The 16,029-nt window shown below is 26.0% G+C and overlaps 1 protein-coding gene across 1 annotated transcript in view; it reads right to left on the reverse strand.

Moving 5' to 3' along the window:
- LOC100197565 (ER degradation-enhancing alpha-mannosidase-like protein 3) overlaps positions 1-16,029 on the reverse strand; it is a 95,604-nt gene that overhangs the window by 56,444 nt on the left and 23,131 nt on the right. The window contains exons 4-8 of the mRNA XM_065791685.1: positions 8,400-8,439; positions 8,141-8,253; positions 6,891-7,044; positions 6,649-6,783; positions 2,726-2,831 (exon numbers count right to left, since the gene is read on the reverse strand). Coding sequence (XP_065647757.1) covers positions 2,726-2,831; positions 6,649-6,783; positions 6,891-7,044; positions 8,141-8,253; positions 8,400-8,439 — 548 coding nt within the window. The remainder of the gene's footprint in view (positions 1-2,725; positions 2,832-6,648; positions 6,784-6,890; positions 7,045-8,140; positions 8,254-8,399; positions 8,440-16,029) is intronic.

Raw genomic sequence — 16,029 nt, forward strand, 5'->3', positions numbered from 1 at the left:
GTCACCTCACCTAAAGACAAAGCTGAATTGTTTGCTAAAAACATTTCATCAATATCATCTCTTGATTCCACTAGTTGCTTTCTACCTGATATTGCCAACAAACAGGTTGATCCATTGCTTGACATTCATATCACTCCAGCATCTGTATCTAAAGTGATTTCCTGCCTAGACTCTTCTACATTTTGTGGCCCGGACAACATACCTGTTATTGTCTTGCAGAAGTGTTCTCCGGAGCTGTCATCTATACTCTCTAAGTGCTTATCAGAGTCTTGCTTTCCAGACTGCTGGAAAGCCGCATCTGTTATCCCTATCTTCAAAAATTCTGGAGAGCGATCTGATTCGTCTAACTACCGTCCCATAAGTTTTCTTCCTATCATAAGCAAGGTTTTTGAATCTTTAATAAACAAACACTTAATTTCTCATCTTGAATCTAATCACTTACTTTCTGACCATCAATATGGATTTCGATCTTCTTGTTCTACAGCTGATTTGTTAACAGTAATAACTGACAGGTTTTATCGTGCATTAGATAAAGGTGGAGAGGTTAAGGCCATCGCTCTCGACATTTATGGTGTATCCGGCAACATCTTTAAGATCATCGAATCCTTCCTTTCCAATCGTAGCATAAAAATTGTCCTCGATGGACAACACTCTTCTTCTTATTCTGTAACTTCAGGGGTTCCTCAAGGTTCTATCCTTGGCCCTATACTCTTTTTAATTTACATTAACGATCTTCCAGATATTCTCTCATCTAAGGTGGCATTGTTTGCTGATGACACTACCATTTATTCTTGTCGTGATAAAAAACCAACACCCTCTGATTGCTTGGAAGGGGCATTTGAGCTTGAAAAGGATCTTACTTCTGCTACAGCATGGGGCTCACAGTGGCTGGTGAACTTTAATTCAGATAAAACTCAATTTTTTTCAGCCAATCATTATCGCAATAATTTAGATCTTCCTATATTTATGAACGGTGATGTACTCGATGAGTCACCTACTCTTCATCCTCTAGGATTAACTCTTACTTCCAATCTTTCTGGAAACCATATATCAAATCAGTTGCAAAATTAGCATCTGCTAAGGTTGCATCTCTTTATTGAGCTCGTCACTTTCTTACTTCGGATTCTATTCTCTATCTCTATAAATCTCAAATCCGGCCTTGTATGGAATATTGTTGCCATATCTGGGGCGGATCTTCTAATGATGCTCTTTCTATTTTAGACAAGGTGCAAAAATGCGTTGTAAACATAGTTGGACCTGCTCTTGCAGCCAACCTCCAACCATTATCACATCGTCGTAATGTTGCTTCTCTTTCTCTTTTCTACAAATACTATAATGGGCACTGCTCTAAAGAGCTAGCATCTCTTGTGCCATCTACTATAATTTATTCTCGTGTTACTCGTCATTCAATTAAGTGTCATCCTTTTTCTGTGACTGTTCCTAAGTGCTCCAAAAACGCTTATTCGTCTAGTTTTTTTCCTCAAACATCAGCTCTTTGGAATTCGCTTTCTTCATCTTGCTTTCCTGACTATATAATTTGCTATCTTTTAAGTCGTCTGTCAATCGTTATCTTGCTCAACAATCTTTATCTTTTCTCTTTCAGTAACTTCCAACTTTAATTAGTGGCTGCTTGCAGCTTTGTTGGAAGCGAAGATGTTTAAAAAAAAAAAAAATGTCATGAGGGGGAAGGGGGCAATTTTGGGGTAGGGGGGGTAATCTCACAATTTTGAATTTGCACCACATAGTTTTATTAAAATTGTAATTTTATTTAGTTAGCCTAACTATATTATTTCCATTTTTCAAACTTGATGTGTTTATTATATAAACTTACAAAAATAAAAAACTTCTAAGGAGAGGGGAAGGGCAACTGCCCCTATTGCCCCCCTTCCCTCCCTATAGATCCATTATTGGTAACATATAAAAATGTATTAAAAAAAAACACTGACTACAAAATAAACTGATTCTACCTATTGCTTCCATTGATAATTGTAATTTGTGAATGATTTTATTGCATCAACACATTAAAATCCAAGATCAATATTTCAAATACAAAATATGCTTTGTGGTTGAATGGTTTTAAATATATATTTACTAAGCTCGATAAAAATTTTGATAAAGCAGAAAAAAAAGTAAAATAAGATTTTCCTTAGTAGTCTCAAAAAAAACATCAAAATATAAATAATGGTCATGTCTTTTTATCAGTTTCAAATTAACCGTACAATCCAAAAAGTTCAAGTCATGCAATTACTATGAAGCATCACGAAAGTGCTTATTAACAACACTTTAACTTTCTTAACTAAAAGTCCATAACTTAGTTGAAAGTTAACTTAGAATCTAATACTCAGTTAAAAGTTAACTTAGAATCCGAAACTCAAATAAAAATTAAATTAGAATCCATAACTCAGTTAAGATTTAAGTTCAAAAAATAATCATTAAAAAAAAATTAAGTACTTTTAATAACTAGTCTTTTCTAAAGACAACAGTTTTTAAAAATTTTAAAAACTGTTGTCTTTAGAATATACTTTTTTATATTTAATATTTATAAGTAAAACTTAAAAAAATAACTATTTTGATTGTAATCCTGACCCACAACTGGCTCAGGATTACAATCAAATCTTTAATTTTTAAGATGAATTGTAAAGTAAATAATTTGAAACTGATGATGCTTTTTTCTAAGACTTCCAGGGTAAATTTTATTTTACTGTAATTTTTTTTTCTCTGTTACCTCTTCTTATCCAATTGCCATTGTGAATGTTAATTGTTGTACCAACTAAATCACTATGACGACTTCGATACATCCATAGCGCTTCCATTGCTTTATGAGCCTTGTCCTAAACCCATTGAAATCAAATTTATTGAAAAGAATGGCAAATATCAAAATAAATATTTTATACATAAATATATATATATAAATATATATATATATATATATAATTATATATATATACATATATATATATATATATATATATATATATATATATATATATATAATATATATATATATATATATATATATATATATATATATATATATATATGTATATATACATATATATATATATATATGTATATATATATATGTATATATATATATGTATATATATATGTATATATATATATATGTATATATATGTATATATATATATGTATATATGTATATATATATATATATGTATATATATATATATATATATATATATATATATATATATATATATATATTTATATATATATATATATATACTAAGTTAAAACTAATTTTTTAATTTGTTATTTTCATTTAAAAACTATTTTTTTTAACTAACTTATATTCAATTAATAACAATAGCACATTTACAGTTTTGAAATTTTAGTCACATTTTTAATTTAAGTTTAATTTTTAAAACTTAAACAACATATATATATATATATATATATATATATATATATATATATATATACATATATATATATATATATATATATATATATATATATATATATATATATATATATATATAATATATATATATATATATATATATATATATATATATATATATATATATATATATATATATATATATATATATACATATATATATATATATATTAGGGATGCCAAATATTTGAGTTTTCAATATTTGTACATATACCAAATACCCCAAATAGTGACCCCCCAAATATTTGTAAAATACCAAATAGTAAAATGTATGAAAAAAATCAATTGATTTCAATTCAAATTTTAGCTTTTATTTAAGAAGTGATATTTTAAAAATACAAGTATATTCAATTTTTCTTCTTTCATTCTATTACAAAGTTTAGTCTTGAAGTTTCCAGCTAAAGAAAAGACTTTTTCAACATCTGTTGATGTTGCTTGCACAGTTAATAAGGCATCGTAGATCATCTGAAGTTTATCTATACATTATTTTGTTCCTTCAAACACCTTAATTTCATTTTTGATCGAAGTTTTGACTGTTTTCTGATGATTTACAAAGTGGTTGATAGTGTCATCAAGCTTGGATGTTGTATTTGAATCATTTTCATCACCATTTTCCTCCAACAATGATTCTGCAAATAGTCTTGTATTGAGTTCCTTAATTTCTTTTCTAATAGTTAATTTTGAAGAATATTTAAAATAATCATTTTCCTTTGGATTATCACCAGTGTGAAGAAAAATCAATGTTGATGTTAAATCGACATTTCTTCGTGAATCAATTAGAGTTTTTAAATTTTCAAGCATTTTTTGCAAAATATCACTTTCCTGTGCGTTGAGTGTGTTGAATAAATAGATAAATAATCCTTCCGCCACCATCAAATTGCAGATTTAGAGCTTAACTTCTTCAACAGGAATCAAACAATCCATTATGTCTTTAACTTTAGTTTCAATGCTGTCATCATATGAACCTTCAAATTCAATTATTGTATATTTTACAATTTCTTTCAGTTCATAAAATCTCTGCAAGATAGGAAGTACGCTATTCCATCTTGTCTTGCAGTCAATTAATAGAGTTAACTCTTTTCCTGTTGTTTCTTGGATATCTTCTTTAAAGCAAGCAATTTTCAATGGAGATTTTCGAAATTTTCTCACATATCCTTGAACAATTGATATAACATCAAAGTAGGATTTTTCAATTGGTAAAGAGCTTTCTTGTTTATCAAAATCTAGTTTTTCATCAAAATCTTCATCTTCATCGTCAAGTTCAACATTATCATTGTATTTATCCATCTGTTCACAATCTTTTTGATATAAACAGTCAACAATAGCTAAATTTATTCCATGATTGTAACAAAGTTGACTTTCAAATGGCATCAAGGTGGCATATTTTTTCATTACAGAAGCTCCATCGTTTATGGTTGAGACAATATCTTCTGAAATGTCAAGTTTGATGTCCTAGAGTTTTTTTCTGACAATTGTTTTCAATTTTTCAGCATTACAACTACCTGATCCAACAGAAGTTAATGCAAATTGCTTAGATTCAGTGCCGTTGTGAATTTTGATATTTAAATATCTCTTGAATGTATTATCACTCCACTCATCAATTATTGCACTAAATTTTTTTTCCCCATGACTTTAGACTCTTGAATTTTTAACACAAATTCATTAAAAACTACTTCGTAGTTTTTTTTAATGTTGTCCCAAACTGTTGATCTTGATTTAGGCATTTGATGACCGCGTGATGACAAATATGATTTAGTAGCATTCGAATTTATTATTTGATTAATTGAAAATTGATCTTTGGTTGAACTTTTTGATTACTTGGACCTTCTGTTGATTCTGATGTATTCTTTCTTTTAAGAGATATATCCATGCCATGTTTCAATTTTAAATGATTCATCAAAATTGTTGTTCCATAATTAACAATCGTACAAATGTCATTACAGTTGCCAACTTGACATTTTGCCTGATTTTTACTGATTTTTACAAAATGTTTCCACACTTCACTCATCATTTTCTAAATAAAATTTTAGTTTAGTCAATGTAACTTAAAAAAGCATGAAACTCATACCTGATTGTAGTATTTATAGTACTTCTTTGTATAATTTCAATAGTTACTTGATTAAATTCACAATTAAAAAAAGATAAGTTTTAAAAAATTTCAGTAGGAGTGAATTAATTATGATATAAAATTCACGGAAATAAAATATGTATATATATATATATATATATATATATATATATATATATATATATATATATATATATATATATATATTTACATATATATATATATGTATTTAAAGGTGCTCCAAGAAGTCAAAAAAATTTTTAGTTACTTATTTTAATTTTATTACATTGCTCTTTTAACCTAATGACTCCAAAATATAAACTTTGACAAACAAGACTTTGGTGTAGAGAAATAAGTTAAATACAGTACTACCTCCTGCTCACAAAGTGATTTTTCTACCATTTAATCCATACCGCATAAAAGCTTAAAAAAATGAGCTTTTTGATTAGGTATTTTGCAGAAGTAAAAATAGAACTCATGTGAAAAAAAAATTTAGTGTACTTTTTTTTTCTTAATTAAGTTGTGAGTATTTAACTTTTAATTCATTAAAAATTAAAATCTCACAACTGTGAAATTAAAACTTATTATCATTATTAATAGTATATTAATATTATTAATAATATTATTTTTATAGTTTATTAAGATTATAGGTTATTATTATTTTTTGTTGTCTATACAGAATTTCATTGAATAACTCATTGCCTATATGCATTTTATCAGAAGATGTTATTGTCTAGTAGAAGATCTTTATCAAAAGATGTTATTGTCTAGTAGTACTTTCATTTAAAGATTCATTTTCAGAAATAATTTCTATTGGAAGACTCATTATTTAAATTATTAGAGAACTCGCTGCCTGTAAAGAATTTATTGAAAGATTTACAGCCTAGAAAGATTTTCACGAAAGAATATTATTCTATAAAGATAATAACTTTTGATTGAAAGACTTATAGTAAAGAACCTTATAATGCTAATTTAAAAAAAAATCTAAATAACATTATTACTGTTTACTTCTTGTAACAGTAATGATTATTTTATCTTAGTAACAGTCCTTTTAGGACATCATAGTTGCAAATAATTTTAACAAAAAACTTCTAATGTCTTGAGAAATGTTAGGCCATCACCCAAGTTTAAGTTTTAAAACATTATAACTAGATACCTCATATATTTGATTACCAGTAAGTCTACTTAATGCTCCAAACTCCATAATCATAGTTCCAGCACATGCAGTACAAGTGTCAGTTTCATGTCCTACTCGAGAATAAGGAGTGTTGACCCCATACTTTAAGTTAACCTAAATTAACAACATAAAAACTATAATAAAGAAAAAAAGAAACTGAAGAAAACAGTTTTAAAAGAAATAAACTTTTAGAACACAAATATTATAAACATATTTGTTACTTTTGGATATGGGATTCCTGTGGTTGTATTGAATGCAGTGAGTAATCTGTCTCCAATATCTACAGCCTTACTCAATAGCTCATTTTGATACCAAAGCATACCTTTTCCAGACATTTTTATTTCAATAGACATAAAATGAGCACCAAGTAGACCACTGAAAAAAAAATACAAAACACATTGAAACATATTTATAAGAGTATAGTTCAGACAAAGATTTTAATTTCTTTTTGAATAAAAAATTTGAAACATTTAGTGGGTTACAACTATTTTATTGGACAAATAATTTTAAAATTCTTAGTTTTCATTTAATTTAAAAGAATATACCAAAAACAACTTATCTTCACAAATTCTTGTAACTTAAAACCTGTTAAGGAAACACTACTCAATGCATACTATAATTATGCTCATTATGCAAAAACAAAGCATAATTAACATAATATTTGTTTATAAATTTTAATGTACATGGGTTCTTATTTGTGTGATTACAATATTTTCTGTAATGCCATAATTGCTTTCTTATTTGTGCCACAAACCACTAGATAGTACCCTAGCTAGAGGTTTAAAAATCCCTCTAAAAATTGAAAACTTGAACATCACCCATTAAAAGCAATTTTTTTTTAATTTTTGATTCTTTTAAAATTCACTTGTTTTTATTTATCCAAGTGCCACATTTTATTTTTTTTTTGCGAATGGTCACATTGCATTTTATTTACAAGGAAAAAATATTTTTTTGCTATTTTTGCTTTGCCTTATTTTTTCTGCAAATTTTCATAAACAATGACAAATAAAACTAATTGATTAAAAAATTTAAATCAAAAAATTTAAAAAAATAATTAATCTGAGAAAGTAGTATTAAGCATATTTAAAAAAAGAGCATAGTATAATAAGCATATTAGTTAAAAAAATATTTTTCTTGTAACCTAAAAATAATTTAAAAGTTCCCAAAAAGTTTTTAAATATTTATAAGCAACACAAAAAAACTTTGAAATTTAAAAAGATTGCAAGTCGGTTGAACATTTCGATTGATTACACATTTTTTGCTCAATGATTGGATTAACTGTAAAATTCACTTATATTTAATAAAATATCAATTATTACAATTGAAAATCTACAATAAAAAGCAGTGTTTTATAGGCAATATTTTGCTTGAATTTTTTGGATTTTTTACTCACCCTGCAATGCAAGTAAATTGATAAATTTAAAAAAATTCAAGTTTATTTTTAATAAATAAGTGATAACAAAAAACCTACCCAAGTACTCTAATATTGGTTTCAAAAACAGAAACCACAACATCTGTATTAAATGAAACATTTTGAATAACAAATCTAACTTGTTCCTCAAACTCGTCAATCCTACCAAGAACCTAAAAACATTTAAAAAATAAAAACAAAATAAAATATATTAGATCCAGCATAATTATTTTTGAAAATATTCAAACTTTTGTTTAAGGTGCTCATAAAACCCTAGTCTATCCTACACAAAAATGAAAAAAAAATTAAGAAATCTTACTGCAAGTGTATCTAATGTATCAATCAATGTTAGTGAAAAACTAAAAATAGAAAATAGTTAAAAATAAAAAAGCTAAAAAATAAATGGTATTTGTAATAACTATAAACAAAAGAAACTTCAATTCAAAGTAAGCGTTTTATCATAAATAAATAAAAATTAACTAAAATAAAATAAATAAATAAATACTAAGATAAATCACCTGATAATGACCTATAAAAATGGCTTTTAAAAATAACAGATGGAAATGATATAAAAATGGTATTTTTTTAGTATTTAACTTTCAATTTCATAAAAAATCTGTATTTTTAAAATACTAAAATTTGCATTAAATAACAAGACAAAGTTGTTAAGCAAAGAAGTGTAAATAAAAAATAGATAAAAGATATGTTAAAAAGATTTTCAAACAAGTTACAACTGTATCGCTAAAGACATTTCAACTAAAGGAATATTATAAAAAATGTTTGCTGTCAAAAAAAATTGTTTTAATGAAATAAATTTGCTTTACTAATATTTGAGTTGAGCAGAAACTAAGTAGAAAAGAGAAAGCAATCTTAAATGAACAAATGTTCAAGTATGGAACTTAAGAAAAATCAGTCCAAATGTGACAACAGTAATCCATACAAAGACAATTAACAGATTTATAATTAAGAGATGGAGAATAGAATTAGGAACATGAAAATAGAGTATGATAAAAAAAACTAACTTTGCAAAAGATTATACATATTTCTATGAGAAGTCAGTAGTGATTGATAATCCAAGAAGACATAAAATAGAGGACTCTGTTAGAGTGTGGCTATTAATATAATAATATCAACAACATAACTGTGTCGCATAATTCGATCTACAAAAACCTGCACCTATAAACTTGATCTACAAAATAAAACATCTACTAAAAAGTGGAAATAATTTTTAGATGTCCTACTGAGACCTAAATTGTTTCCACCGATTAAAGTCTTCTTTATTTTTGACCTTTTAATGACATTTTTATTTTTGACCAATTTCTTTCTCAACCAATTTTAGAGATTTTCATTTTCAATATAGGTGATATTCATTTCAACCTACTAGTCTGTGTTTTTAATGTTTTTTCCTTGCGCTATTAAGGATTTTTTTTTAAAACCATTAGCAATAAATCAAGAACAGACAAGTTTTTGTTCAAGAATTTAATCAACAAGAAGCCATGTCATATCAGCCTATGAAAGTTACAGACCTGTTTGTATCATTTCTACTATTAACTGCCATTTTCATTTAACCTAAATGCATAAAAAAACAAAAAAACACAAGGTTTTTTTTCAATATAAGGTTTGCAACTAGAACAAGTAAGTCTAGGCACTAGTGGAACATATTTAGCCATAAATGCCTGAGAGAAAATAAGTGATTAATTATATTACAAAAAGTGTTAGTTTATTAGTTATAATATTTTGAACAGATGTTCAGTGTTAAAGCAGGTAATTAAGAGAAGAAAAAGGAAACAGTATATCCATCTTATTACTTAATTTGTTTGTTTCGTGTTTCAAGTTTATTTTATTTTCGTCAGTCAAAAAAGTCAGACAAAATCATGACCAAATTATATAGATTTTGTGATTATTATAGTTCACAGCTAGAGCAGTATGATTCGGTTTCTTGTATTCTATTTAATTATCTAGTTAAATAGAGTCAACAATCCTAAGAAGTGCATGCGGTCGCACGCCTTGCTCATCCACGTTTAAAGTAATTTTTTTAGACAAACTGACCACGTCACTTAGCGTCTTTTAATTTTTAAAGCGTTTCAATAATTTGCAGCAAAAGTTAAACTTATCTATTAAGAAAAAAAAAAACAATCCTAAAAAAAGGAAATAAAAAAATCCTAAAAAAAGGAAATAAAAAATCCTAAAAAAAGGAAATAAAAAAATCCTAAAAAAAGGAAATAAAATTGTAAATAAATATCAAGTTTAATTAAACAAACTAGAAAATATATTAATTAAAAAAAGTAAAAAAGAATTTTTTTTTATAAATTATTTATACAACTTTTGTATTCCTTTTTTCAGAGTCATTGTTGAAAAAAATATCTTTTATAGTGATTTAACAATCGAAATTTTTGATATGCAATTTATTTACGATTTTTATCAGTCCATATAATAAAGAAACTAATTTGCAATGTTCGCTAGAATTATAAGAAATTTTGTCAAATTTTTTTCATTCAGTTATTTGTTTTGTACATATTTTCGTTTTAAAAAAAGCTTTTGCTATATTTGACGTTTTTTTCTTAATACTTATATAATAGGAAAATAAAAAAATAAATTGTTATTTGTTTGTAAAATATATCATTTAATTATTAAATTTTGTAATGACGGAATGAGTTAAATAGAAGAATAGCATGGTTTCTTTAATAAATGTATTTACCGCATTTGATGCATGTCTAAAATTGTTTCTTTTACACTGCGACCATTTTCTATAGACGCATGTGGATTATGTCTTAAAAACGTACTTAACTTTATTTTTATAGTGTATTTCATTAAATTATAAATAAATCAAAAAATAACAAAAATTATCAAAAAATAATATCAAATTTAAAAAGAGGTCAATCATAAATAAATTAAGTTCAAAAGATAGCTGACTATTTTCTATAGACGCAGTTCACATTTTTTAACAAAACTATCCAAAAAAATGTTTTTATCACTTTTTTAGTACTCGATTGGACCTCATTTTCGCTCAATTACTTGATAAATTCATTTTGGCGTACTTTCCACCAAGTTATCTAGCACTTTTGGTTCCATATCCTCCCAGCATTCTGACACCGCTACTTTTAGCTCTGCCACAGAGTTATATTGCTTCTGGTCAGTATAAATACGTCTTACAATGATTCCCCAGATGTTTTCAACAGGATTCAAATCTGGACTGCGAGCAGGCCACCACGTTTGCTCAATTTTTTTAGCTTCAAACCAAGCTTTAGTCTCGTTACTAGTGTGAATGCTGGCATTGTCTTGTTGAAAAACAAACTTTTTGCGTCGATATTTGTTTTTAAATGGAATCAAACATAATTATAGCACATCAATGTATTCAAAACTTTTCATTTTGCAAGATGTAAATGCTAAATTTAACTTTCCTGTTGCACAAAACCCAGGCCAAACCATCAAAGATCCACCACCGAAATTCCTTGTCAAAAAATATTTGGGTTCTTTCCTCAAATCACGCCAGTAGCCACTAAAACCATCAGGCCCATCAAGATTAAACTTTTTCTCTTCCGAAAAAATCACCTGGTATTGAAAACAAAAATATTCAGCTATTTAGACATCTTAAGTATTCATGAGAATTTAATCTAAAGTTTCTTACTTGTTCCTAAACGCGTGCCATGTTTTCACGGGCGAATTCCATCTGTTTCTGTTTGTGAACGAGCTTTAAATGTGGTGCTTTATTAATTTTTGATCGTACTATGTGTGGGATGTCTTTAAGAACTTTTTTAATCGTCTCCTTGCAAACATTTAAACCCAAATCTGACTTAATTGTTTTTAAACTTCTTGATGAATTTGATGCGAGTCGAACAATTCTGCGTTTTTCACGGTCTGAAACCCTAGATTTCTTTGGTTTCCTCTTGATTATTGCATAATCTGTTGGGTTTTTCAAGAAATTACGGATAACGTGATCTGATCTCTTCAATCTTCTAGCAATTTCTCGATTTGGAACTTTTTCTTGATGATAAGCCAATATTTGACCTTTTTCAATATCGGTAAGGACCTTTCCTTTCGGCATTTGGTTAAAGTTCAACTTAATTTCGACTCACAAGATAAAAAATACTACAGAATATAAGAAATTTGCGACAAAACTCGTAAAAACTTTAGTGCGTCTATAGAAAATTGCCACGTGAATATTAAAAATTTAATTATTTTAATACAATCAAGACAATTAATAATTAGATGCATAATGGATCATTGTTTTCTTACATACACTTATTCAAAAGTACCGTTAGAACAATTTTATTACCACTGTAACACTGTAAATTCGTTAAATTCTACGTGCGTCTATAGAAAATGGTCGCAGTGTATAATCCCCAATTTCCAATGTTAATACAAACTGTTAGAGATAATGAACATAACGATTGCTCTGTTTAAAAAAATGTATTTAAAAACTTAAAAAAAAGTTTTAAATAGGCTCCCAAACATTTCCTTAAAAAAGTTCAGTAACTTAACAATGCACTAGCCCAAAAGCTTTTGGAGCATCATCAATAACAATAGTTCATCAGGAAATAAACTATCGGGTTTAAATGCAAAATTTGGATAATCCTACCAAAGTGCAAACTATTTCAATGAATTTTTTTTATAAATAAATAACAATTAATTTTCTTGCTTTCCTGTGCATTGATAAAAACAGCAAAGTTTAGCAAAAACATTTTTAAAAACATTTTTAAATTATCCATGTTTTTAGCAGTGGAAAATAACAAATGCCTAAAAATAAGAAAGCAAAACAGTAAAATATTTAGGTATATTATTTTTTGACAACAATTTTCTTTTTTTTTTTATATTCAATTTTTTTTTAGCTAATTTTATTTAGATTAATTATGATTTATTTCTTCGGTTCTTTTTATAGAGTATTGCTGTTTTGTTTTCTTTAGTTACTTATAACTTTATTTTGCTGAAATTCTTAAAACGTGATCAAGTAAAAAAGTTACTTTAGGCGTGGGCAAACAAGGCATGTAACCGCTTGTGCTTCATTGGAAGGCTTGTAGAGTTGTTTATTTTATGTTTAATTTCCATTTAGTTAATATGGTTTCATGTGGTTCTTTGTTTTATATTTATAACTAACTTTTGTATATTTTAGTACAAATATAAAGTGTAATTATTAACTTTTTATTTATATGATTATTATTAGTTCAATATATACGGTTAATTATTTATTTAAGTCACTAGTTTTATATTCAGGTTTATTACACGTACTAGTATAATTATACTCTTAGCATTTAGTTTAAGTTTAGTTGAAATTAATACGGTATACTATAAATATTTGTTTTATATTAAATTTATTTTATTCTATTTATACAGTTTAGTGATGTTATTTGTTTTGTTTTTAGTTAATATTTATTCTTATTTTATACGGTTTATTGAAATTATTTGCTTAGCTTTTGTTTATATATAAATTACGTTAATACGGTGTGACACAGCTGTTCGTTTTATATATAACTTATATATAATTTAATTTAATAACGTGGTTTATTGGAAATATTTTTTATGTTTAATTTTTATTTAGTTTTAATTAATTTATACAGTGCAGTCTAATTCTTTTAGTCTAATACTAGTTTGTTTAATTTGAACCCTTGAGGCCTGTGGTAAATTTGATACATGGAAGAGTATGTATTACACTTTCAACCCAAAACTTCCCACTTAGGGATCGTCAATAAAGTATGTACTTGGGTTGAAAATTTCTTGGAAATTTTCAGAAATTTTGGAAATTTTTAAAAAAAGATAAGTTATTTTATAATTAATGGGTGAAATTTTATGTCTTATTTAGGCAGTTGTTATGGACAATTTTATGGTAAAATATTGGGAAGCAGATTATAAAAATTTTAGAATGCCCCCATTGAAAAACACTTTTTTTGATATTTTGTTGATTTTTCTAATTATAACTTTAAGTAGCAATTATGATAATTTATTTTCAAAATTTTCTAAAACTGTTTTTTCTGTTATTTGCTAAGCATATTGATGTTCATTGCTGTAGCAAGCTTTAAGGCTTAACATAATTTGCATCCCCATCCCTAAAGGGGATGGGACATTTTTCAATATCTATTAAATTGGCCTACAAGTTACTGAAAACTGTAAAATTATATGTAAAAAGATTTGATTGAATATTTACAGTATTTAACAATTTTTTGTTGATTTAAAGATGTTATTGATTATTGAAAAGCAAAAAGTAAAGAAAACTTTTTTGCTAAATTTGAACTATTTAAAAATATAGTTAACAATAAAAATAAAGAACTAATGATTTCGAGATCATAAATTCCACCGCTGTTTCAATAAGGGCTATTAAGACTTGAGTCTCACTCGCCACAACCTTACTAGGGCACTTTTGACTTTAATCAATAAATTAAAAAATGAGGGGGTGACTCTGTAAAAAGTAACAACTGGTTTCTTAAAAATATTAATTAAAAAAAATCTCTTTAAAACTAAAATTCGCCCGACCAAATTGTGTCAAATACCTGACTAGCCAGCTAAATTTGTCAAAAAATCAACTATAACTTGAAAATCCCCTTCTTTGTGGGGGTAGAACACCCCCTTTCCCTACACACCTTCCCCCTTAAATTGTCTTTGTATGCAATCTTTACACATAAAAATTTTTTGTTTCTTTAAAACACTCAATAAAAATAATACACACTTACTAATCTAAAAAAGATTTTTTCAAATATGAACTAAATTTTATTTTGAAAAAAATTTTTTTTTCATGAAACGTAAAATATTTGTTTATTTTCTTATGATTTTATATTTGGTTTTTGGTTATTTTATTAACTGTTAATACATTTTTTCTTATTTAATTTGTGAACTCTTTTTAATAATGTTTTTAAACAATAAAGTTTTTTTTTGTTATTTATCAGTTACCAATAACATATTCGTGATCATAATTTATTTTCATAAATTAAATGAACGTCATTAAAACTTTACGTTATGGAATTAACAATAAACAAAATATCTTATTAATAAAATATTTACATCAAAATAAATTGTGCATTTTTTAAACTTATTATGACTAAAAATAATTTTTATATTTAAAAGGAATTTATATATTTAATTCCTTAAGATAAAACTTAAAACACTTTTTTTTTTAACTAATTTTTAAAAACAAAAAAAAAATTATGAAACAAACTGTTTCTTTAACAAAAAAATCTATTATTTTACAATTGCGGTTAAATGCTTTTACTTACGACTTTATTTCTTCTGAATAAACGTCACGTTAACGATAATCAAAAGATAATTTAAATATTCTAAAAGATATAAGTTTTTGCGTAGCGCAAAACTGCTGAACGCGTAGGCAAATCGCCTTTTTGCAAGCAAAATGCGAGCTGCGTAACGCTTCTTAACAAGGCCTGATATTATATATAATGTAATATATTATATATAATTTATAAGATAATTAAAATATTGTGATTCACACACACAAAAATATATATATATATATACATATATATATATATATATATATATATATATATATATATATATTTATATATATATATGTATATATATATATATACATTTATATATATATATATATATATATATATATATATATATATATATATATATATATATATATATATATATATATATATATATATATATATATATATATATATATATATGTATATATATATATATATATATATATATATTAATAAATCACATTTAAGATAGCTTCAAAATTTTCAATTTGGGTTCCTTTGAACATCACGGAGTATAAAGATGGCAATAATTGTTAAAAAATATATTGGCAAGGACTCTGCAATGTTTTTTTGAAACATTGGTAAATCCATAAAAGTCAGATACCATCAAAAAGCAGTTAGATAAGCAAACACGACAGACAAAAGTGTAAAGATGGTGAAACAAAATGTATAAATAAAATAACCAATGACAAATGTTCTCGCAAATTTAAGCCACCACAATCTCTCCAA

The sequence above is a fragment of the Hydra vulgaris genome, chromosome 02, assembly GCF_038396675.1.
Source record: "Hydra vulgaris chromosome 02, alternate assembly HydraT2T_AEP".
Taxonomy (NCBI): domain Eukaryota; kingdom Metazoa; phylum Cnidaria; class Hydrozoa; order Anthoathecata; family Hydridae; genus Hydra; species Hydra vulgaris.